At 38.1% G+C, this 24,703-nt stretch overlaps 1 protein-coding gene across 1 annotated transcript in view; it reads left to right on the plus strand.

Moving 5' to 3' along the window:
• The window catches only part of cry3a (cryptochrome circadian regulator 3a), a 27,500-nt gene extending 4,329 nt beyond the window's left edge, over positions 1–23,171 (plus strand). Inside the window, 14 exon segments of the mRNA XM_071582381.1 lie at positions 5,331–5,502; positions 11,495–11,603; positions 11,773–11,915; positions 12,347–12,531; positions 13,180–13,268; positions 13,624–13,764; positions 13,980–14,291; positions 15,075–15,226; positions 17,405–17,607; positions 17,775–17,861; positions 20,251–20,373; positions 21,528–21,614; positions 21,703–21,869; positions 21,959–23,171. Coding sequence (XP_071438482.1) covers positions 5,345–5,502; positions 11,495–11,603; positions 11,773–11,915; positions 12,347–12,531; positions 13,180–13,268; positions 13,624–13,764; positions 13,980–14,291; positions 15,075–15,226; positions 17,405–17,607; positions 17,775–17,861; positions 20,251–20,373; positions 21,528–21,614; positions 21,703–21,869; positions 21,959–21,967 — 1,965 coding nt within the window. The 5' untranslated portion in view covers positions 5,331–5,344 and the 3' untranslated portion in view covers positions 21,968–23,171.
• Positions 23,172–24,703: the final 1,532 nt, after the last annotated feature.

Genomic DNA, 24,703 nt, shown 5'->3' on the forward strand with positions numbered 1-24,703 from the left:
TTATAATAAAAACAATGTGCCTGTAAACCATTCTGATATGCTGGGTAAAGCCTTCTCTAATGTTAAACGGCCAATTCCGTCTAAAGTCAAAGAAACGCATTTCAAAATTTGTCATAAGATCTAACTAGTTTTCAATTTTCTTCATAAGCGATTTAAATTTGACAAGGCGGGTTGTGCTTTTTGTAATTTTACTGATGAATCTCTAGAACACTTATTTTTTACATGCTCCATTTCATGCCAGTTCTGGAGTGATGTTAGAGACTGTCTGAATCTAAAAATGTCAAACATCCCTGTATTTAACATCAACCATATCCTGTTTTATGTTGATGATTTAGATAATTCAATATCAGACATTGTGAATATTGTTTTCCTACTTGCCAAATATCATATACGTTGTTGTGAGTGGAGAGACTCTCGCCCCTGCTTTTTTCATTTCATGAACGAATCTAAACTATTCTACTCCTCACTGAGATTACTTAAAAATTGTCGTGCCCCGAAAATATCATTGGACATGTCCAAGTTTCTTGTGTTTTAAATGTTTTTTTTTGTTTTTTTGCCTTGCATGTATTGTGGATCCCCTTAAGGTTTGATTTTATTCTATGCTGTTACCTCTGAGTTCTTGTATTCTATGTTTAATAAAAATAAAAAATGTCACTCAGCGGCCATCTTTGAAACGCCTCTCGGGCATGCAAGTGCAGCTCCTATCACTTTGAATGGGGAAACATCAAATTCTCCAAAACTTTTCACTAAGCTTACGATTAAATTTTATATTTGAAATCTGACAACAGCTGTGTCATAAATGTTGTTTCTTTTGCTCAAATAGCGTTATAAAAAGCGTATTTTTCAGGCTAGATCAGCCAGTGCGCATGCGTAGTCCTGAGCGCACGTCTCAGAGCCACTGTTGCCGACTCTCGCAAGATAAATAAGCAACCGCAGCTTAAAAAACAAGCCTAAAACAAGTCCAATATTTTTTTTATGATTTATTATCATCAATATTATTTATTATGAATTATTTATTACCAATAAATGAACCTGCAACATATTAAACTGAAACCACTCTTTGTTCTGAAAAGCAAAAACAGATATGTTATTTTACAAAAATCAGCAAACTGCAACAAAATGAGAACAGAATAGGATTGGAGAGATGGAAAAGGAGAAAAACACAAGAGCTTCAAAGGGGAACTGTAACATAGCCACATATTTATAGATTACTAAAATATAGGCTATTCGAACCAAATGTGTAGGCTATATAGTTTTAGTATTAGTATAGGACTACTTGTTTTTTATTACAGCCCATGATAATTAATACATTACAAAAACATTGTAAAAATTAAAAATTAGGCTAAAAGAAAGTCATCCCACTCCTCTACGTCTACTTCTGTCATCACTTGGATTACAGCGTCACGCGCCTTCTTTTTTAACGCGATTTTCTCCAATGAGGGGGCGGAACATTTGGCAAATTATGCTGCAGCACTTATAATATTGCACTGGTTGGCTATTAACTGTGAGCAGACAGAGTGTCAACCAATGCATTGGAGAATACGGCGAACATAAATAAAGAAACAAAGTTGCTTGTCAGATTTCCCTAACAAGCAACCATATTTTTTAAAATAAGCCCAAAAAACCGTGACCCGGGATTTTTTCACGCAACTTTACAAAACAAGAAGCCCAAAGTCGCGTATAATACGCGGACTTGGCAACTATGCTCAGAGCGCTGACTGTTTCTAGTCATAGCTTTCAGTCACGTGACCGGCTCGAAGAACTGGAGGGCAAAACATCCATAGAACTGCAGCACAAGCCTGTCAATCTTCCATCTGCTTCACAGCCGCAAATATTTAGATCACCTCTCAAAAGAATAAAACAAAGGTATGTGAACAAAATGCAAATTTTGGCCAATTGCAATCCATATTAATCACCCACTGCAATAATTCAATCATTAAACAGTGTCACAAAACGTTGTAAAAACGCTTAAAGTGCCTTAATATATTAAAACAGTAATATTAAAATATCAAATTTAGTAATCTCTATATTAATGATGCATAGTTTAAGCAGATGAGGCCGGAATATGAATGCAATCCGCTTAATGGTTCAGTGTTTTCATTATAACGGGTTTCTATGGGAAACCTACGGTGGCTGAGAAGTGCAAAACAAATCACAATTCTGAAAACAACAAATTACAAACGCAAATGCAAGTGCAATCCGCTTAATGGTTCAGTGTTTTCATTATAACGGGTTTCTATGGGAAACCTACGGTGGCTGAGAAGTGCAAATCACAATTCTGAAAACAAAATAACAAATTACAAACGCAAATGCAAGTTTAAAAAGCAAAATAACAATTCAGAAAACACAACAACAATTCAGAAAACATTATAACACGTCAGAAAACACAATGACAAATTCGAAAACAAAATAACAAGTCAGAAAAAGTTTGTAAATACGATCTATCCGACATGACTTGAACGAACCATTCTAACGGCAGCTGCAGTGATGCGCTGACTTTACCGATTAGCGATTGGCTCTTTCATTCAGAAGGCAGGGCTTCCTGCGTTTGAGCGGCCATATTAGTTTCATTTTTCTACATTCAAAACTGTACAAGTGACATGTCTTGGGTATTCTATAGTCTTTGGGGAAGTTTACATCAGGGTTGCCAGTTTTTCACAAGAAAATCCACCCAATCGCTACTCAAAACTAGCCCAATTGCGTTTCGAGGGGGTCCCCAGTTAAAAATGCATTCCAGGGGGGAAGTACACATTTTTGGCGGGGTTCCCCTGCTAAAATTCACAGTTTCATTTTTCTACATTCAAAACTGTACAAGTGACATGTCTTGGGTATTCGATAGTCTTTGGGGAAGTTTACATCAGGGTTGCCAGTTTTTCACAAGAAAATCCACCCAATCGCTACTCAAAACTAGCCCAATTGCGTTTCGAGGGGGTCCCCAGTTAAAAATGCATTCCAGGGGGGAAGTACACATTTTTGGCGGGGTTCCCCTGCTAAAATTCACATTTCAGGGGATAAATATCATGTTATTGGAGTCGCTTCAACCCGCGGACATGAAAAACAACCCGCGGCATGGACATGGCAACACTGGTTTATATGGACATACCCTCGACCCCTCGATTTTGACCGAGGGAGCGAGTCTGCTTCATATGCACACTTCAGGCCGCTCTATAGACCACAATACAACACCACTATGATGTCATCGCAGATCGCGTTTAATTTATCCCCACCCCAAACAACTCTATAATATATAAATGATATATCTTTTTTAATTATTTATAACAGCCCAAGCATACCTATATACATATAGAATGCTGCTCCAAACAAGTTCGTAAGGTGAAAAATGTAAACAATAAACCAACTCCATTGCGGATTCTAAGTGATCAAGGGCTTAGGACGTTCCAGTTCAGCCCATTCCAAGAGTTCCGCCAGTAGTGGGCATTCATGCAACATAATCAATGATGTACATCCGAGTAAACGAGACGGAGGGAAGTTGGCGAGTGAAGGGCATAAAAAAGTGAACTCCGAAGGCAGCATTTTAAAGCTTTCGGACGCAGCCCATGTTCTCACACAGTAAAAAATACATCACAGAGCAAAGAGGAAACTGACAACACACCGACAGACAAGGCAGAGCAGGTTACTTCTGGTTTGAAATAAGGTCTCAGGACTCTCAGCTTTTCATTTGGTAATACATCCTTATTTATTAGCCTTTTTTTCTGCTCTATCTATGTTGTGACAGTTACCAGTATGCTACTGGTAGACCATGTTGAACAGGTAGGTCAGATTTGCAGTACACCATCAGGTAATATTGTCTTTTTAAAAATATTTTTTAGACAAGATATCACAGGTGAATAGGGTATGTATTTTAACTAATAGATACTTCACACATTAAGACAAGTACATCACCGTATACTTGTTTTGTATTATAGGTTTTCTGAAATATTTTGTTTAAATATGCATATGCTGCATTATCTGATTTATAATTTGCATACATTTGTATCAAATCTCTGCCTGAAAAATGCAAACAGATCAGCCAGGAAAAAAAACCCTATTTTTTAGGAATAAAATGTTCTATTAATCAGGAGAATTATACAAAAATCCTGCTCTGACAGTCTAATAGTGGCTGGTGTATAGGACACACTTTTTAGGTAATGTGTGATAAACTGATATCGCCTTGAAAGTACAGTTTACTGTAATAGATGAAAACCATGTACTGTATAGTTTTTATAGTTGTTGTTCAGCAAATTTTTATTTTACACATTTGCTCTGTTTGCCAGTATGCATAAGTATGAGTGTTTTTCCTTTTAGTACTTCCAGATATTATTAATGTGGATTTGTTGGCTAAACGTTTTTGGAAAAATAGTGATATGTTGGCCACCTTTAACAATTTTGTGCACACATGCAGGACAGTTGTAGCAGATGGGCTGCCAGTAAGTTGCTGCATCAATCCCAGGTAGAGGTGGCCTACTGTAATTCCCAGGGCACAGACAACCGATAAGTTGCCCCAGAGATAGAGGCTTAACCTTGCATATACAGTAGATAAATGAAGATAAATCCTCTGCCTCCTTGAGACTACTTTTCCTTGCATGTATGTATGATGGTTGTTTTCGAGCAGGTTTTAAAAACATGTCCATAATTGACAGGTAGGCTTCTATGTGTGTCATATCTCTCACAAGAGACAGTATGGCACTGACATATATGACGGATTTCAGTCCACTGCACACGTCACACATCCTGAGTCAGTCTGAGGAAAAGCCAAGAATTCAATGTCACAGAATGACTGCTCAGATAGATAGGTTTTAAATCCAGATTTGGAGGATTCCTCTTTCATGAAGGGGAAAGAGGACAAAAAAAGACTCAAATCTATACCAAATGGTCTCTGAGCAAAAGTTAAAAATAACAACCCATTTTTACTGCCTCAGTGTAGGATATTATGATGCTAATGTCTGAAAAATAAGAATGGAAATGTCTCGCAGACAAAGCTATCATTTAATTTAATTGTATTTCTGTAATGGTGGTGATGTGCAGGAGATGGTCAACAATTTGCTGTTTAATTATGATGGCAACATTAACATGCTAAGGATAAGATGGTGAAAAGTGTATCATTTGGATTGGAGTACTTTTTGATCTATTTCATTTATATGTTTAAATGGCAAATGTCTTGTAAGGTCACTTTTGACAGTGTTTAATGTGGGCTTAATTTTCCAAAAAGTTCAATATGTTTTTATATGTTTGCCTACTGCTGCCAATGACATCCTCAATTAATCAACAGACTCTAGAACAAATGTATTTGTCCTGATTAATTAATTTATATATTTTTTATTTTTTGAAATGTGACTCAGTGAACATGGCCACAAATTCCATCCACTGGTTCCGGAAGGGCCTCCGTCTCCATGACAACCCTGCACTTCAGGAGGCAGTACGTGGGGCAGACACTGTTCGATGTGTCTACTTCCTGGATCCCTGGTTCGCTGGGTCCTCCAACCTTGGGGTCAACAGGTGGAGGTGGGTGCAGATGTTTTAGAAATATAAGAAAGCATAATTTCATCTCATATTTAATCTGTTAGTTATGAGTATCCACAAATGAGTGAAATACAAATAAATGTACTCATTGAAGTGCCTGATATGAACAAAATTTGCCATTAAGCCATCATATGCAGTTCCTTTATGCATATTTTTTTAATAGGACCACTAAACGGTACTAACACAGTCATATATTTATTACATGCTCGAATGTGGTTGCAACTAACAATAAAAACTAGCCCTAACTAAGTTTTATTGTGTGATGTTTTGCAACTTTAAAATGTTGAGTAGCCTTGACATGTATAACAACTACAACTGATCTTCCATCTTATGTCACTTTATGTTGTTTACATTTGATTGAATGAGGGTCAGAAACTGATATTGAGGTCATGCTGCAGGGATCAACGCTAAGGATTTTTTCTACTGGCCCGGTCGGGCTCAAATTTTTACTTGCTCTGCCAACATTTTCACTGGCCCTGCCACAAAAAATAAAATAGTTGCTGTTATCATTGTTTTTGATCTGTTATCTTGTATTCTAATAAATAAGCTTATATGACAACAATATTTTAGATACCAATTACATTTTACAATTCTCTATTTCAATTTTGATACCACAGCAAAAATCACTAGCCAAAAATAAACATAAATATAAAGTTTAAACATTATTAAAGACAAGTGACAGCCAGTAAATAAGAACAAATGAACAAATTACAAGTTATAGCACAATTAAATATAGGCCTATAGCACAAAAATAGAAATTAAATGATGCTTTAGGTTTTTATGTTTGTAGATGTTCAGGTACAGAAATTGAAAAATCACATATAAAATAATATTTGCATATTTTTACTCTGTGTTGCACCTTGAGTTTTCATAGCCATTTGAAATTAGAGGCAACCACTGTATTTTAATCATGAATTGAAAAAAAGTGCAATGTTTGATTTATATTAGACTGTATAATTTCAAAATCTGAAGCAGAAACAGAATAACCTGACTTTAGCTTTGTGAAATTACGCTACATAAAACATCTGTATGAAACAGAAATAGCAGTTGGGCTGAATGAGACGCAGATTCACTCTCTGACAGCAGGCGGTGCTTATAGAACAGTGAGGCATCGTTTCCTTGGTTACCGCTGTAAACACAGCAGCATTGTGTGTATTAAAGGGATAGTTCACCCAAAAATAAAAATGTGATGTTTTTCTGCTTACCCCCAGGGCATCCAAGATGTAGGTGACTTTGTTTCTTCAGTAGAACACAAACAAAGATTTTTAACTCAAACCGTTGCAGTCTATCAGTCTTATAATGGCAGTCAATGGGCTCCACGGCTTCGAGAGTAAAAGAAAACATACACAGACAAAACCAAATTAAACCCTGCGGTTCGTGATGATACATTGAGGTCTTAAGACACGAAACAATCAGCCTGTGCAAGAAACTGAACAGTATTTATATAATTTTTTTACTTCTGATTAGGGCTGGACGATATGGCCAAAATTGATATCACGATATATTTCTTCATTTCGGTCGATACGATATAATTCCGATATCGATATGAACACTATTTATCTGAATTCGAAATCTTTTGTAACATTATAAATGCCTTTATCATCACTTTTGATCAATTTTAGCATCCTTGCTAAATAAAAGTATTAATTTCTATAATTTCTTTCCCAAAAAATTAATAAAAATGATACTGAATGGAATAGTGTATAATGTTACAAAAGTTTTTAAATCATATCACCGTTATTGAAAAAAATTATATCGCGATACATATTGATGTCGAATTATTGTCCAGCCCTACCTCTGATCCACCACAATGTCTGAGCGCGTTCTCAACATCCGGCGCGTGACGCGTGTACGTGCTCTGGCATAGTAGACATAGATACAGTGGGGCAAAAAAGTATTTAGTCAGCCACCAATTGTGCAAGTTCTCCCACTTAAAAAGATGAGAGAGGCCTGTGACATCTGTCCACAACCTCAAACAGTCACACTCCAAACTCCACCATGGCCAAGACCAAAGAGCTGTCAAAGGACACCAGAAACAAAATTGTAGACCTGCACCAGGCTGGGAAGACTGAATCTGCAATAGGTTAGCAGCTTGGTGTGAAGAAATCAACTGTGGGAGCAATTATTAGAAAATGGAAGACATACAAGATCACTGATAATCTCCCTCGATCTGGGGCTCCATGCAAGATCTCACCCCGTGGGGTCAAAATTATCACAAGAACTGTGAGCAAAAATCCCAGAACCACACGGGGGGACCTAGTGAATGACCTGCAGAGAGCTGGGACCAAAGTAACAAAGGCTACCATCAGTAACACACTGCGCTGCCAGGGACTCAAATCCTGCAGTGCCAGATGTGTCCCCCTGCTTAAGCCAGTACATGTCCAGGCCCGTCTGAAGTTTTCTAGAGAGCATTTGGATGATCCAGAAGAGGATTGTGAGAATGTCATATGGTCAGATGAAACCAAAATATAACTTTTTGGTAAAAACTCAACTTGTCGTGTTTGGAGGAGAAAGAATGCTGAGTTGCATCCAAAGAACACCATACCTACTGTGAAGCATGGGGGTGGAAACATCATGCTTTGGGGCTGTTTTTCTGCAAAGGGACCAGGACGACTGATCCGTGTAAACGAACGAATGAATGGGGCCATGTATCGTGAGATTTTGAGTGAAAACCTCCTTCCATCAGCAAGGGCATTGAAGATGAAACGTGGCTGGGTCTTTCAGCATGACAATGATCCCAAACACACCGCCCGGGCAACGAAGTAGTGGCTTCGTAAGAAGCATTTCAAGGTCCTGGCGTGGCCTAGCCCGTCTCCAGATCTCAACCCCATAGAACATCTTTGGAGGGAGTTGAAAATCCGTGTTGCCCAGCGACAGCCCCAAAACATTACTGCTCTAGAGGAGATCTGCATGGAGGAATGGGCCAAAATACCAGCAACAGTGTGTGAAAACCTTGTGAAGACTTACAGAAAACGTTTGACCTCTGTCATTGCCAACAAAGGGTATATAACAAAGTATTGAGATGAAATTTTGTTATTGACCAAATACTTATTTTCCACCATAATTTGCAAATAAATTCTTTAAAAATCCTACAATGTGATTTTTCTGGATTTTTTTCCTTCTCATTTTGTCTCTCATAGTTGAGGTATACCTATGATGAAAATTACAGGCCTCTCTCATCTTTTTAAGTGGGAGAACTTGCACAATTGGTGGCTGACTAAATACTTTTTTCCCCCACTGTATATATATATAAGTAGAAGTGATTGTTTAGATGTGATTAGTGATTGTTTCTATGGGCCGCGATACGTTCCAAAATGTTGGACGTGTCAATGTATCTGGAGCGGTCGAATAGGGAATCTATACATATCGATGATAGTAGACGCATGCGTGACGCGTGTACGTGCTCTGGTATAGTAGACATAGATATATATAAGTAGATGCCTCATTAGTGATTGTTTCTATGGGCCGCGATACGTTCCAAAATGGTGGATGTGTCAACGTATCTGGAGCGGTCGAATAGGCAATCTATACATATTTATGATAGTAGACGCATGTGCTGAAGCGATCTGTCGCTCGTATACGTCACTCATTATTTACACAGTGCAGAGAGATTGCAGATGTGTTCACTGGCACTGCGATGATCTAAATATATTTAGAAGTATTTATTTGACGTCACACGCCGGATGTTGTGAACACGCTCAGGACAGTTGGACATTGCGGTGGATCAGAGGTAAAAAATGATATAAATACTGTCGTGATGGCCCAAAATGGATTGTTAATATGCGTTATTGTAGAAAATATTGTGTGTTGCTGGGTTTATGAAGTTCTTGGTAATATTACAAATAATTTTAATACTCTGTTGGGTGACAATTTGATGCCTAATGTAAATTTGGGTCCTGTAGCAAAACCAGTTGAGAACTGCTGATTTACACAGTGGTTAAAATTAAGAAACGCTCCTTTTGAGTTTGGTTGCTTTCACTAAAAGTATTAAAAATTTTCATTACAATGGGATGTGAGCACTGAGCAGTCAGATATGTCTATGCGTTTCTATTTTAAACCAGTGAATACCCACACATGAGGTAATCTGACCACTTGGCATGTATGCAGATCAATCCAGTGCCATAACAGTCAGTCAAGAGGAAAGTAGGCCAAGTCGCCAACCAGCAGATGCTTCGGTCTCAGAAGACAATCAGACATTCTGGTCACAGAGCTTGTCTTTCAGCTCTCCTCCTACTGACTGCATACACTGTGATCTGACTGAATGTTAAAGCGAGCTAATTCACCAGATTAAAAGATGAAGCCCCCGTGACTGGATTTGTCATTGTCAGCTGCAGTGTTCAGATGGCCTCTGCAAGTCTTGCTTAAAACACCTGTTGAGCACCAAATTTAGGTACTTTAATGCAGGGAGATTGCAAGTCACGCTGTGTTGTCTGCTCTAAATCGCCTTTAAAAATAGTGGTGTAAATGAGTAAGCTGCTTTTAGGATTCTTTGTCTTCACTGCTATCATGCACACTACACTACATCATTACATTACCCATTTTGTGTAGTAACTGATAACATGAACTGTAGGCCATAACTTATCTTGGTTTCCTAGAAGCTGGACGGATAGTTTTTTCACTAGTTGTCATGGCCAGAAATTGAGTTCTAGACTTTATTTTAAAAGACTGAACCTCTTATTGTCTTACGGCTGTTTTCACGTGATCTGGGGGAAAGGAATACACGGATACAAGTCGTTTCTTAGGTGCTGAGAGAGTGTTGTTGTGTTGAAAAGAGGTCACTGGGCTAATTTTATGCCCTCCAGTGTTGGAGACCATGCACACTGCAAATCTAGGCCAGGCCAGTTACATAAGGAATAATGTATGACAGGGCAGAGCTCTGGAAATTAGGTTTGAGTTTCCCCAATAGCTATTAGTTTTTGTGTTCTGTCTTATTCTTTTGGGTTTCATGAATGGAGGTGTCAGTGTGTGCGTTTGTATGTGTGTGCTGGTGAAGTTTGTGCAGTTATGTGTGAGAGTGTGTCCACCGGTCAGTCAGTATCTGGAGCATAGGGAGCTTTGTCCCTGTCTGGTCTCTAATCAGGGCTTTGGTTGCAGATAGTCTGTCTTTGGGCTCAGGCAGGACTCTAGGACCAAATAACAGACACCAGTAGAAGGTCAGACGGGCCTTTCAGATAAATACTATAACCTCAGAATGAAAGAATTCTTTCAAAGTTTAATAAAGTTAAAACATCACTTGTTTGTAGTTACAAGGACTGTCACAGTACAGTCACAGTGTCATGTGCTGATTTATTCACGCAGCAGTGTTTCTCGGTAAACTCCGTAGTACTTAATTTCCCTTCAGCTGGTAATGCAGATGTGTTGAGAGGAAATAGCAGTTAAGCTTCTAATGTTTTAAATGGGTCATGAATGAACAGATTTGTGAATGGAAACTCGGAGCATCTGTAGGTTTGAGGGACAGTTTGCAGAACAGGTGAAGCCTCAGGACTTTGCTTTAGATCAATAGTTCTCAAACGTTTCAGGCCACGTACCTGGTCAAGTCAAATCAGGACATCCCAGTACCATCTAGTCTCTAAACTGTTCGCTATATTTTGGAATCTGAAACGGTGTAGACAATCGTAAAATGTAAAATAAAATACTTTATAAACAAATGTGCTTATCGATATACTCTTATTAGAATCAGTCCATTTGATGTGGATGTGCCTTTATGGTGGAAAGATAATACAAAAATACCTATACAGGACTTTATTGATAAAGTGGTGGATGGCAATAGTTCCTATATCAGGATTGGTCAGTAACGTTTGGTGAAGCTCAAATTAACCTCTTCTGCACAATTTTTTAATTTTTTTTATATATCTAAATGTTTAGACTTTACCTTTTTTTTTAACTAGACGTTTAACTAGACTTTACCTTACCTTTTTATTGTAGAATTATATCATGAACACTTAATGTTACATTTTTAATTTATTCCTGACAGATTTCTCCTGCAGTGCCTGGATGATCTTGATTCCAATCTAAGAAAACTGAATTCCCGCCTTTTTGTCATCCGAGGACAACCAGCCAATGTTTTTCCACGCCTTTTCAAGGTAGAATTATTCAGTTTAAAATATCTCTATCAATATGGTATCACAAAAAATAATTTCAATGATTTGTCTAATTTCATGTCTTTCTGAAAGCCACACATTCCGGTTTAGTTTAGTCCACTGCATCGGTGGTTTTGAGTAATTATCTAGTGTTTGTGATCATATCCTGCAGGAATGGAAAATATCCAGGTTGACCTTCGAGTATGACTCCGAACCATTTGGGAAGGAGAGAGATGCAGCTATTAAAAAGCTTGCGATGGAGGCTGGGGTTGAAGTCGTAGTCAAGATCTCACACACCCTATACAACCTTGATAAGTAAGAGCTCATTTCCTTAAATTTAAAAAGTTACATTTTAAATACTGTTTCCTATACCTGCTTAATTTGCAACTGTAAGTAATCCATTTATATGTTGATTTCCCTAAAAAGTGTGAACGCTCTAGCATCCTACTAGCCTGACACAGTAACTTTTGTTCAACTGAACGACATTTGAGGAGACTTCAGGAAGCACGTTTGATATATATGTTTAAAAATTACACACCTCAGCTTTAATGATCTCCACCTGATCAATATCTAATGTCAGCTGTACCATTAGCTTTGCTTTTCTTTACATTAAGTTCTTCAAAGAACATCTAGAAATTGTCTCCTTATTTTTTCAAATAAGAGTTTTAAAGCATGTGAACTGTACATGTGGGAAGGATGGGGGCAAACAGGAAGACACTGACACTTTACCCTCCATATAATTTCAGGATCATTGAACTAAATGGTGGTCAGCCTCCCCTCACTTACAAACAGTTCCAGACACTGATCAGCTGAATGGATCCACCAGAGATGCCAGTGGAAACCCTCTCCAACACTATTATGGGCTGCTGCGTCACACCTGTCTCTGAAGACCATGGAGACAAATATGGTGTGCCATCGCTAGAAGAACTTGGTGAGCTGAATAAAGCTTTATCTATTGAGACTCTGGACCACAAAACCAGTCATAAAGGTCAATTTTTCGAAATTGAGATTTATATATCATCTGAAAGCTGACTAAATAAGCTTTCCATTGATGAATAGTTTGTTAGGATAGGACAATATTTGGCAGAGATACAACTATTTGAAAATCTGGAATGTGAGGTTGCAAAAAAAAAATCATAATATTGAGAAAATCGCCTTTAAAGTTGTCCAAATTAATTTCTTAGCAATGCATATTACTAATCAAAAATTAAGTTTTAATATATTTACAGTAGGAAATTTACAAAATATCTTCATGGAACATGATCTTTAATTAATATCCTAATGATTTTTGGCATAAAAGAAAAATCTATAATTTTGACGCATACAATGTATTTTTGGCTATTGCCACAAATATACCCCAGCGACTTATGACTGGTTTTGTGGTCCAGGGCTCGAACAACGTGAGGGTGAGTAAATGACACTGTTAAAATGAAGTAGACTTGACCTGAATGATAACATCATACTGTATCCATTTCCTGTGACCTAACACAAATGCACGAGTTTCGTAAACTGCAATACAAGAACCCATCAAGTTATGCAAGGTTAGCATTGTTTTTGAACCTACATTATCTTGACTCAGGATTTGACATTGAGGGACTACCTTCTGCTGTCTGGCCAGGAGGTGAAACAGAAGCATTAACAAGGATTGAAAGGCATCTGGAGCGAAAGGTGTGATCATATATAGATGCAGAACAGTGCTCAAACTCGGATTACCTGCAGCCATATGCCTGGTGGTGTTTAACAGCTAAAACAAATACAACAAAGTGTTATTACAACCATGATTTTTACTGTGTACTGTGCAGTTATTAGCCCAGTTTTGCAGTTATTGATGAATTGGTGGACCTTTTGCAGATACAATAAGTTAATGTATATCAGTCTTTAAAATAACTAAGAAATATAAGGACAGATTGAAAGTGAAAATTAAAAGAAAAAATTGTAAAATTGTTAGTCCAACATGTACTGCATCATGTGCTTGTTAATAGCATACCAAACTTTATATTTTCCCTCCTAAATGTTTTTATAGGCTTGGGTTGCAAATTTTGAAAGACCCAGAATGAATGCCAACTCTTTGCTAGCCAGTCCGACTGGCCTGAGTCCCTACCTCCGTTTCGGCTGCCTCTCTTGCCGCCTCTTCTATTTCAAACTCACAGACCTCTATAGGAAGGTACAGACATGACTTTACACTATCCATCTGTGTATAAACCAAGTATAATTGCATTGTTTCACTTTTTAATGATGGTGTATCAGTATTAGGGTTAGACAATAATGGTATATATTGCATCTTGTATAATTATACAGTTCGTTTTCGCTGGGAGTTCAGGTCTATTTTTAATATGTGTAAACAAATATATCTAGATTTGTGTGAAATTCTCCTTGCAGGTAAAGAAAAACAGCACTCCTCCGCTTTCCCTGTATGGTCAACTTCTGTGGAGGGAATTTTTCTACACTGCTGCCACCACCAACCCTCGATTTGATAAGATGGAAGGCAACCCAATCTGTGTGCACATTCCCTGGGACAAGAACCCAGAGGCTTTGGCCAAATTGGCTGAAGCTAAGACAGGTTTTCCATGGATTGATGCCATTATGACCCAGCTGAGGCAGGAGGGCTGGATCCACCACTTTGCCCGTCATGCTGTCGCTTGTTTTCTCACTCGTGGAGACCTGTGGATCAGTTGGGAAGAGGGCATGAAGGTGCATCTCTTACACATGGGAGATAAACATTTTTTTTTTTAAATTTTATTTGGTAAAGCAGTGATTTTAAAACTGGGTTTCATGGAGCCCCAGAAGACTATAAGGGAGTGTTAGGGAGTCTGTGGATGAAAATTTGAGAAAAAATATCATTATAAATATAATATTACAAATTTTGTCAATCTGAATGACAAAGTACTTCTTACAACCTCTTTTATTAACTGAATAGCACAGAGCAGCTCCATTTACATGTGCAACCCATTCCAGTGATACTAGATGCAGCCACACCATTTTGAGTCAAAACAGGTTGATCTGTGCTGCACTTTCAGTGGGTTGCTTTCCGTGAGTCAGTTGAATTACACAGTATAAGTTGTGCTCATAGCGGTGATGCAGTGTGGTCTACTTTTTGTTCTCAGAATAATACTTTGAATACATGAAGAGCATGTTTAGTTAGGATTGTATATGCATTTTCGAAGGGTGAATTTAAAAATAGCACTTCATTTCAGAAAGGTTGCTGTCCTCTGTTATAACGGAATATAAAAATAATATGCTTGATGGATTTGAGACCTTGTTTAGGTCACACTAGTAATTACAATAGAGTGACCTGCTTTCATCAGCCGTGGTTGTAGAGGAATTTTATTTCCATGTCATGAAAAAAAAATTACAGACTGACCCCTACTTTAAAACTGTAGTGTAAAGGTCTGTTTTTAATAGTTCTAAATGACTGCTTAATAACCACCATCTCTGATTGGCTGGAGAATAATGGTATAATGTTATAATTGACAGGTGTTCGAGGAGCTCCTATTGGATGCTGACTGGAGTGTAAATGCAGGCAGCTGGATGTGGCTCTCCTGTAGCTCTTTCTTTCAACAGTTCTTTCATTGCTACTGTCCAGTGGGTTTTGGCAGGCGCACCGACCCTAACGGCGATTTCATTAGGTTGGTAACATTTCTAAAAATGCACACCAATTCCAGGCTGAAAAGGCTGTTGTTTAAAAGCTAGAATGCGTTAAAAGATTAACAACACAGAAGGATAGTTTAATAGAATGAGGAAATTTTTTTTTTTTAAAGAAACTCAATTAAAAAAAAAAATCCATTAAAGAAATGTCAAGAATTTGGGGGTCGTTTGGAAGGGAAATTCCTACATTCATGAAGATTTTAGACATTTGGGGGTCATATGCATTACTTTCATTGTACTACATGGCAGCATGTGTTTTATATATGACTGACATGCTGAAAAGTATCAGTTCAGGTCCAGACATGAATTCCAACATGAATTAGTCTGTGTTCTAACTTTTCCATCTAAGGCCTTCCAGTTTCAGAATTTGGTGTTCAAAGATTTTGGTACTTTCTCAACACATTGTCCTCGTTATAGGTCCCTTCAAGAAACAGATGTCTGTTTGTAAACATTGCTGTCGTCGTATTTGCCATAGCTCATACGCACGTTAGCCCAAAGCTTGTATGTTTTTGTGTTTCTGTGTGGCCGTCTCACGGATTGGGTGAAAAGTTTAGCTTTCCCTTTCCCCTTTGTGAATTGTGGTTGATTGCTTTTAAGACGAAAGCCATTCTTAGCCAAAGCATTGGAAACCTGTTAGCTGTGAATGTTGTTGAAGCTTGATGCTTTATCAGCGGGAAATGCAGTAGCCTGTTCTTTAGCTCTGTAGCATCTTGTTTCATCAAAAGGGATTTTAACCGCTTGGTAGGGAAATACATACGAAGCCTGGCCTGTTTTCAATGCATAGAGAGCCACATTGTATTCCTCAGAGAGCATGATGGGAGGTGGGGCCCAAAGACAAAGACTTCAGTCTAGTTCTGGACAACTCCTCCTTATCAGACTCTTTTTTAAATGTTTAGCAGTCCTCTAGGCGTTGAATGCAGCCCTGCCTGTGCAAGAGAACGCTAGTCTGTTGAACCCCGTCTCAACGAAGTCACTCACAGTTCATAGGTCACTCTTTAGCTCTGTAGCATCTCGTTTCATCAAAAGGGATTTTAACCGCTTGGTAGGGAAATACATACGAAGCCTGGCCTGTTTTCAATGCATAGAGAGCCACATTGTATTCCTCAGAGAGCATGATGGGAGGTGGGGCCCAAAGACAAAGACTTCAGTCTAGTTCTGGACAACTCCTCCTTATCAGACTCTTTTTTAAATGTTTAGCAGTCCTCTAGGCGTTGAATGCAGCCCTGCCTGTGCAAGAGAACGCTAGTCTGTTGAACCCCGTCTCAACGAAGTCACTCACAGTTCATAGGTCACCAAGTAATTTCTCAAATCTGCTTCTGTACATGTAACGTGTTTCTGGCCGTTTGCTTATTCAGGCAGGATGTGACTGTTCCTGGCAAAAGGGTTCTGGTCTCTTTTGGCAAAACGAGGGGATCACCCAGCAGCGGAGAACAGTATTCTTCGTTTCTCCTTTGGCGGCTAACAGGTTTCTCTGCCTTGACTTGGGATCACTGTCGTCTCAAAAGCGATCAGTGGCAGTGCGAGGGGCAGGGAGCAAACCTGAACCTCTCACTTAGCCCTGAGTTTCGATTTGTTGAAGCGGGTGGGATGGGGGTGCTGTGTCATTGGATCGGGAGGGATTGGGAAGGCCTGGTCACTGCCTCTGCTTTCTAATGCGTGTTGTAGTAGGAATCTCCGTAGCGTCTCAGCACAGGCGGGACCTGTTGTCCTGTTTTAAACTGCGTCCGCCTGTCTGCGAGCCGTGCCTCCTGCAGCCCTCCGTCCCCATGCTCTGGTAAGGTGGAGCACCTTAGGTAGGTGGCCTTTTCTGTCCCTGGGACCTGGAGGAGAGACGCAAGTCCTGATTTCAGTAGCGCTTGAATTGTTCAGTTCTTTTCCATGTGTTATTTTGTTGTCGTTACTATATGGTGGTGTGCTGACCGTTTTATTTGTAATATGAATTGGCACATATCTATACGTTCACAATTATGATATTACAAAAATACAATTTTGAGATCCCTGTAAATTAATCCCTAGCACAAGCTGCTTGTTGTAATCTGAGAAACCGTGTCATTCTTTTTGTACCTGCTTGTTCAAACATGGGAACCCAATAACCATCTTGCATAACCTTCCTCATGTTTATGATGAGACTGTGGTTTAATCTGTCTTTGTTCTTTCAGACGATATTTACCTATTCTCAGAGGATTCCCTGCCAAATATATCTACGACCCTTGGAACGCCCCAGACTCTGTACAGGCCGCTGCCAAGTGCATCATCGGTGTCCACTACCCCAAACCCATGGTGAACCATGCTGAAGCGAGCCGCCTCAACATCGAGAGGATGAAGCAGATCTACCAACAGCTTTCACGCTACAGAGGACTTGGTAAGAATTTCACTGTCTTCTATTAGCAAGCAACTATTGATCTTGTATGCAATCATATTTATCAGTGAAAACAAGCCTTACATGCAGTTGTAATGCTAGAAGTTCTAGCAAATGCTTAAATGGTACATTGTAGCAGTAGAAGATAATTCTACATTCTATTTTACCAGGACTTCTGGCCTCTGTACCATCCACAAACAACGGGAATGGGATGTCGTACTCCCCAGGGGAACAGCAGTCCGGGACCAATACACCAAGTGAATATAATTTTTTTCCTCTTCATTTGAGATTGCAGACAAAGAAATTACAACTTCTTTTACTTTAAGCCTATCAGCGTTTTTTTTTTTCCTTATATCGAGAGGATGAAGCAGATCTACCAACAGCTTTCACGCTACAGAGGACTTGGTAAGAATTTCACTGTCTTCTATTAGCAAGCAACTATTTATCTTGTATGCAATCATATTTATCAGTGAAAACAAGCCTTACATGCAGTTGTAATGCTAGAAGTTCTAGCAAATGCTTAAATGGTACATTGTAGCAGTAGAAGATAATTCTACATTCTATTTTACCAGGACTTCTGGCCTCTGTACCATCCACAAACAACGGGAATGGGATGTCGTACTCCCCAGGGGAACAGCAGTCCGGGACCAATACACCAAGTGAATATAATTTTTTTCCTCTTCATTTGAGATTGCAGACAAAGAAATTACAACTTCTTTTACTTTAAGCCTATCAGCGTTTTTTTTTTCCTTAAATGTTTTAAGAAGGCTAATAAATAAAGGTTAACAACTTTTTGGCTCATTTAAAAGCAATTCTATTTTTAGACCAAGGAATTTATCTTTGAAGGGATACTTCACCAAAAACTATCCCTGCATAGACAGCAATGCAACTACCACATTTAAAGGGTTACTCCACCCCAAAATGAAAATTTTGTAATTAATCACTTACCCCCATGTCATTCCAAACCCGTAAAAGCTTTGTTCGTCTTCGGAACACAATTTAAGATATTTTGTGACTGTCCCACTGACTGCCAAGTAAATAACGCTGTCAAGGCACAGAAAAGTATGAAAAACATCGTCAGAATAGTCCATCTGCCATCAGTGGTTCAATCTGAATTTCATAAAGCGAAAAGAATACTTTTTGTACGCAAAGAAAACTAAAATAACAACTTTATTCAACAATTTGTCTCCTCCGCGGCACCGTAGCGCCATTTTGGAGAGTATCCACTGAAAGTAAACTGCGTATGCTGTTCTGTGTCAGCCGCACCACACGGATACGCTGTTTTCATTCAAATCAAAGCGTAAATAAATGTAGACGGAACACAATTTAAGATATTTTGTGACTGTCCCACTGACTGCCAAGTAAATAACGCTGTCAAGGCACAGAAAAGTATGAAAAACATCGTCAGAATAGTCCATCTGCCATCAGTGGTTCAATCTGAATTTCATAAAGCGAAAAGAATACTTTTTGTACGCAAAGAAAACTAAAATAACAACTTTATTCAACAACTTTATTCCATTTTGGAGAGTATCCACTGAAAGTAAACTGCGTATGCTGTTCTGTGTCAGCCGCACCACACGGATACGCTGTTTTCATTCAAATCAAAGCGTAAATAAATGTAGAAAACGTCTACATTTACATAGAAAACGTCTACATTTATTTACGCTTTGATTTGAACGAAAACAGCGTATCCGTGTGGTGCGGTAAGATCACATTTATTTAAATTAATTAATTATATTTATTTGAATTAGCGAGAGAGAGAAAGAGAGAGAGAGAGGGATGAAAGATGCGTGTGTGAACCTGCGTCTGCGCGCCTCTCTCTACAAGCAATGAGGCTTAGTTACTTCAAAAACAGCGATTTTACCCCCTCATTGCAGAGAAATATTAAGTTGCGAGTCAGTAGCCTGTCGAAGCTATTTTACTAATAAAAGTTTCCGTGCTGTGTTGTCGTGTGCACTAATTTGTGTGCGTGCATCTATGAAAGCAGCGTAGCCTAGGCTACTGCATATAGTTTTAGTTTTGCTATAAACCCGAGCCCGACCTGAACCCGAAGCTATTCATTAAACATTAACCCGAAACCTGAAAGTATTTCGGGACCTGTCGGGCTCGGGTCGGGTAGCAGACCTCTAGTTCTGAAGACGAACGAAGTTTTTACAGGTTTGGAACGACATGGGGGTAAGTGTTTAATGACAAAATTTTCATTTTGGGGTGGAGTAACCCTTTAAGGCACAGAAATGTAGTAAGGACATTCCTAAAATAGTCCATGTGACAACAGTGGTTCAACTGTAATTTTATGAAGCTACGAGAATACTTTTTGTGTGCCAAGAAAACAAAAACAACAACTTTATTTGACAATTTCTTTTCTTCCGTGTCAGTCTTCGACGCGCGTTCACGATAGTATCAAGAATATTTTAACAATGTCCTTACTACCTTTCTGGGCCTTGAATGTGCTAGTTCTGTTGCTGGCTATGCAGGGTCAGAAAGCTCTCGGATTTCATCAAAAATATATTAATGTGTTCTGAAGATAAACAAAGGTTTAATGGGTTTGGAATGACATGAGGGTGAGTCATTAATGACAGAATTTTTATTTTTGCATGTCATGTACATACTGGTGTGACATAAATTGACTTTTTGACATCCCAAAAGCACTAACTGTGTCAGGCGGTTCCAGTGGTAACAGGGGTGGAAGTATTCTGCTGAACTTTGACAGTGAAGAGCATCAGGGACCAAGTGGAATTCAGCAACAACAGCAGCAGCAGCAACAATTAGGTGTCACCTTTCACACTTTAATACACTAATAGATTTACTGATGTAAATGATTGTTAATTGCAACCTTTCTATGGGTTTGGAATGACATGAGGGTGAGTCATTAATGACAGAATTTTTATTTTTGCATGTCATGTACATACTGGTGTGACATAAATTGACTTTTTGACATCCCAAAAGCACTAACTGTGTCAGGCGGTTCCAGTGGTAACAGGGGTGTTCTGCTGAAATTTGACAGTGAAGAGCATCAGGGACCAAGTGGAATTCAGCAACAACAGCAGCAGCGGCAACAATTAGGTGTCACCTTTCACACTTTAATACACTAATAGATTTACTTATGTAAATGATTGTTAATTGCAACCTTTCACACTTTAATACACTAATAGATTTACTGATGTAAATGATTGTTAATTGCAACCTTTCACACTTTAATACACTAATAGATTTACTGATGTAAATGATTGTTAATTGCAAAATTAGCAGCATAAGATCTGTTTTCTCATGCATTTTTTTTTTCCTCTTGCTTGTTTTCCAGGATACCACCACATGCCCGACACAGGGCACAGCAGTCAACTTTACAAATGTAATGTCTCACACGACATGGCAGGTCCACAACATTCAGGTAACAGTCATGGAAATGCTAATACTTTATTACATGAGTATCATACAGTTAATATATCCCTATTTACAACATTCTGTGTGGTGTTCAGCAGGACACCTGCTGCACTCAGGAGGAAGTGTGACAGGTAAGAGGGAACGGGAGTCGGAACGAGATCTTGACGGTGAAGATGACACCCTCTCCACCTCTCACAAGTTACAACGGCAAATTGCAGAGGTCACGTCGGTTCATGCTACCAGCGGGAACCAGTCGAGTATGGTAAATATAACTCACTTCAATCCTTTATATATAAATATTAAGAAATCATACATTGTATTTAAGATTGATATTTTTCTGTTTTTTTCCAGAAGAGTTAGATGGACGTATCATCGTACTGAGCAGAGCAGATTCAAACCAAGACCGCAGTCTGAAGGGGACTGACCTTTCACACTTTAATACACTAATAGATGTACTGATGTAAATGATTGTTAATTGCAAAATTAGCAGCATAAGATCTGTTTTCTCATGCATTTTTTTTTTCCTCTTGCTTGTTTTCCAGGATACCACTACATGCCCGACACAGGGCACAGCAGTCGACTTTACAAATGTAATGTCTCACACGACATGGCAGGTCCACAACATTCAGGTAACAGTCATGGAAATGTGTACTGCATGTTACATGAGTATCATACAGTTAATATATCCCTATTTACAACATTCTGTGTGGTGTTCAGCAGGACACCTGCTGCACTCAGGAGGAAGTGTGACAGGTAAGAGGGAACGGGAGTCGGAACGAGATCTTGACGGTGAAGATGACACCCTCTCCACCTCTCACAAGTTACAACGGCAAATTGCAGAGGTCACGTCGGTTCATGCTACCAGCGGGAACCAGTCGAGTATGGTAAATATAACTCACTTCAATCCTTTATATATAAATATTAAGAAATCATACATTGTATTTAAGATTGATATTTTTCTGTTTTTTTCCAGAAGAGTTAGATGGACGTATCATCGTACTGAGCAGAGCAGATTCAAACCAAGACCGCAGTCTGAAGGGGACTGACTTTAAATCTGGTTTCCTTTAAACAAGTCATATTTGGGGATTTATTTTATTACATTTTTTATATTTTTCTTCTGTTTTCCCCATCTGTTTTTCCCTTTTCTTACATGTTCAATTGAGATCAATATTAACTGAGAATTTATTTTTATCAGTTAATGAAATTCAGTTGCTTTAAAAAGAAGTGAATGATTCCACATCCATTGACAGACAAAAACAACCATAAAAAGATTTTTTCCTTGGTAAACCCCTTTCTTTCTCTTTTGCCCATCTTTGCACAGGTTAGAGTTTGTTTAATCTCAAGTGAACCATACCAAGTGGGATATATTTATCAGCTTTTACCAAGCATGATAAAGCTGAGCTTTATTGTACACTCATTGCAGCTAGGATTTTGTGAGGATTTTTACAGTTTGATTGGCACCAGCACCAGCCATAGGTTGGAACCGAAAACTACAACCATCACACAACACTTTTGTACATTTTTCTCTGACATTTTCTCATTGTACAATTTCACTGATTCTCAGAAGAGTGGTGTACGTGCCACTTTTTGTAAACAGAAAAATTTATACAGGTATATTTTATATATTGGTGTTTTGTTCTTTGCCAGTTCAATGTATTAGTGTTTAATCAGAAAATCCATATATAAATAAATATTAAATACCAGCAGAGCTGATAATTTAAAATAGGGTTTAAATATTTCTAATTTTTAAAATCATCTACATAAAATTGTTGCTTAACTGATTTTAAATTCATGTTTTTAACCTTGAACCCATTTGTAAATTTGATCAGGGACAGAGCTGTGGTGGAATGTAGTTCTTGAATGTTTTTAAATGGGCTACAATGGCCCATTAAATGCATCTGTAGATTAGCTACAGTATCTTCTTCATTGTCATGCTTGGCAGACACACACAGACAGCTGCTCTTCGCGGTCAGGCCTTAAACACTGATTAAAAACGCCAACCTAAACTCTGCCAAAGCCAGGAAATGACACTGGAAAAGAACATTTTCCTAGCTCAACATCGATCACTACAGTACATCTTAGAAATAAAGCTTTGTGGATCTTTAGGAAGGAAATGTATGGAAATGAAGACACCCTGTTGTATCTGTGACCCTTAAGACTTCTTAGCAGATTATACATGCATTTTTTTTATTTAAAAAATTCTTAAGTATTTGAAATAAATGAATCTGTTTGTGCATGTTCAGGTAAAGCAAAAGCACAATCTGCCAGTATTTTATCACATTTTTACATTGACTGACATATGCAAAAATATGCAAAACATTGACTAAAAATCACTTTTTTTTTTCATTGTGATAATTAGGATTCTGAAAATATTTAGCCTCTGTATTTGGCCACAAATGCTTTATACCAAATGCTCCCTAGTGACTAAATATCATTTAATTTAGCTGTTGGTTTTTTACCATATTGTCAAGAAATAAAAAAAAATTCTGAAGTACAAATATCTTGGTTAATTTAAACTAAAAATAAATGATCAGTTTGGGAATATATGTGTTATCTGAAGAAAAATTCTTTAAAAAAATATTTTTTTATTCAGTACAAACAATCAGCCACAACAACTGAGAATTCTGAAAAATGCACAACAATGTTTACAGTATCACAAGCACACATGCTCTTATGACAACTATTGTATATAACTAGACCATGTATATAAAGATATGGGCCCTTGAGTTCATGTTTGGTTGTTTATCATGATGATCTGGCAACCTCTCATGGAACTGGACTAAAGCTATTGGGTCTGAATTTGTGTTTGTATAGCTGGATCTGCTTTGACACCATGACATCTCTATTGCTTTTGCCGACCAGGAGAAGTGTTCAGTTCTATATGTGAATGTTTTGATATGACAATTGTAGAAACCTCAGTGCTTTTTGACTGTAATATCTCAGTGCTATTATAGTTAGTTTTTTGTTCCAGTGGAAGAAGTGAACCATTTATGTTTTCTTCCCATTTGAGTTATGTATTTGTTTGAATTTTGTTTTTATTTCCTTTCTGTGAAATAAATGTGACGTCAAGTCTAAGTCTTGTCCTTCAAGTCTGTAAACAGTAAATCTGATTGAAACTGGATTTGTTTTTCCGAGTCTTTTTGCATGTGTGTGTATGTGTCTGACCAGATTATACAGGACAAAAATAAATATATATATAAATAAATTATTGATCATAAAAATGAACAAAAAGTAACAAAATAATTAAAGGGAACAATACAAAAATAAATGACTATATTCAATTGGAATTGCTGTATCAAGTAAAAATTCAAAATCCTTCATTATTTATTTTATATTGTTACGTTATTTATTTGTAATTTTTGCAGGTTTGGTCCTCCATATATAATAACTGAACATCTTAAGGTAAAAGTAAGCTACTTTTGTGGGAATGCAATGAGTATCTGCGACCACTGGAGGGTGTGGTTGATGCTTATAAAAATTAATTGGGCATTGCGTGGGCTTGTCCCGTGCATAGCTGTGTTTATACAGGATTCCACATAGTTTTTGAGAATTTGTTTGTTTAGTTTTTCTCATAACACAAAGAAAGTGATGAAAACAAGATTTGAGCATTTTCCTCTCTGCTTTTCCTCAAGCAGCAACTGCTAATGCTGTTCTGTGAATGTAATGAAGTTTGCAGACTTTAGTAGGTCATTTGACCAAAAAGTAGGCTAAGAGAACC

This window comes from Sinocyclocheilus grahami, unplaced genomic scaffold (genome assembly GCF_001515645.1).
Source record: "Sinocyclocheilus grahami isolate Dianchi unplaced genomic scaffold, SAMN03320097.WGS_v1.1 scaffold75.1, whole genome shotgun sequence".
NCBI lineage: Eukaryota > Metazoa > Chordata > Actinopteri > Cypriniformes > Cyprinidae > Sinocyclocheilus > Sinocyclocheilus grahami.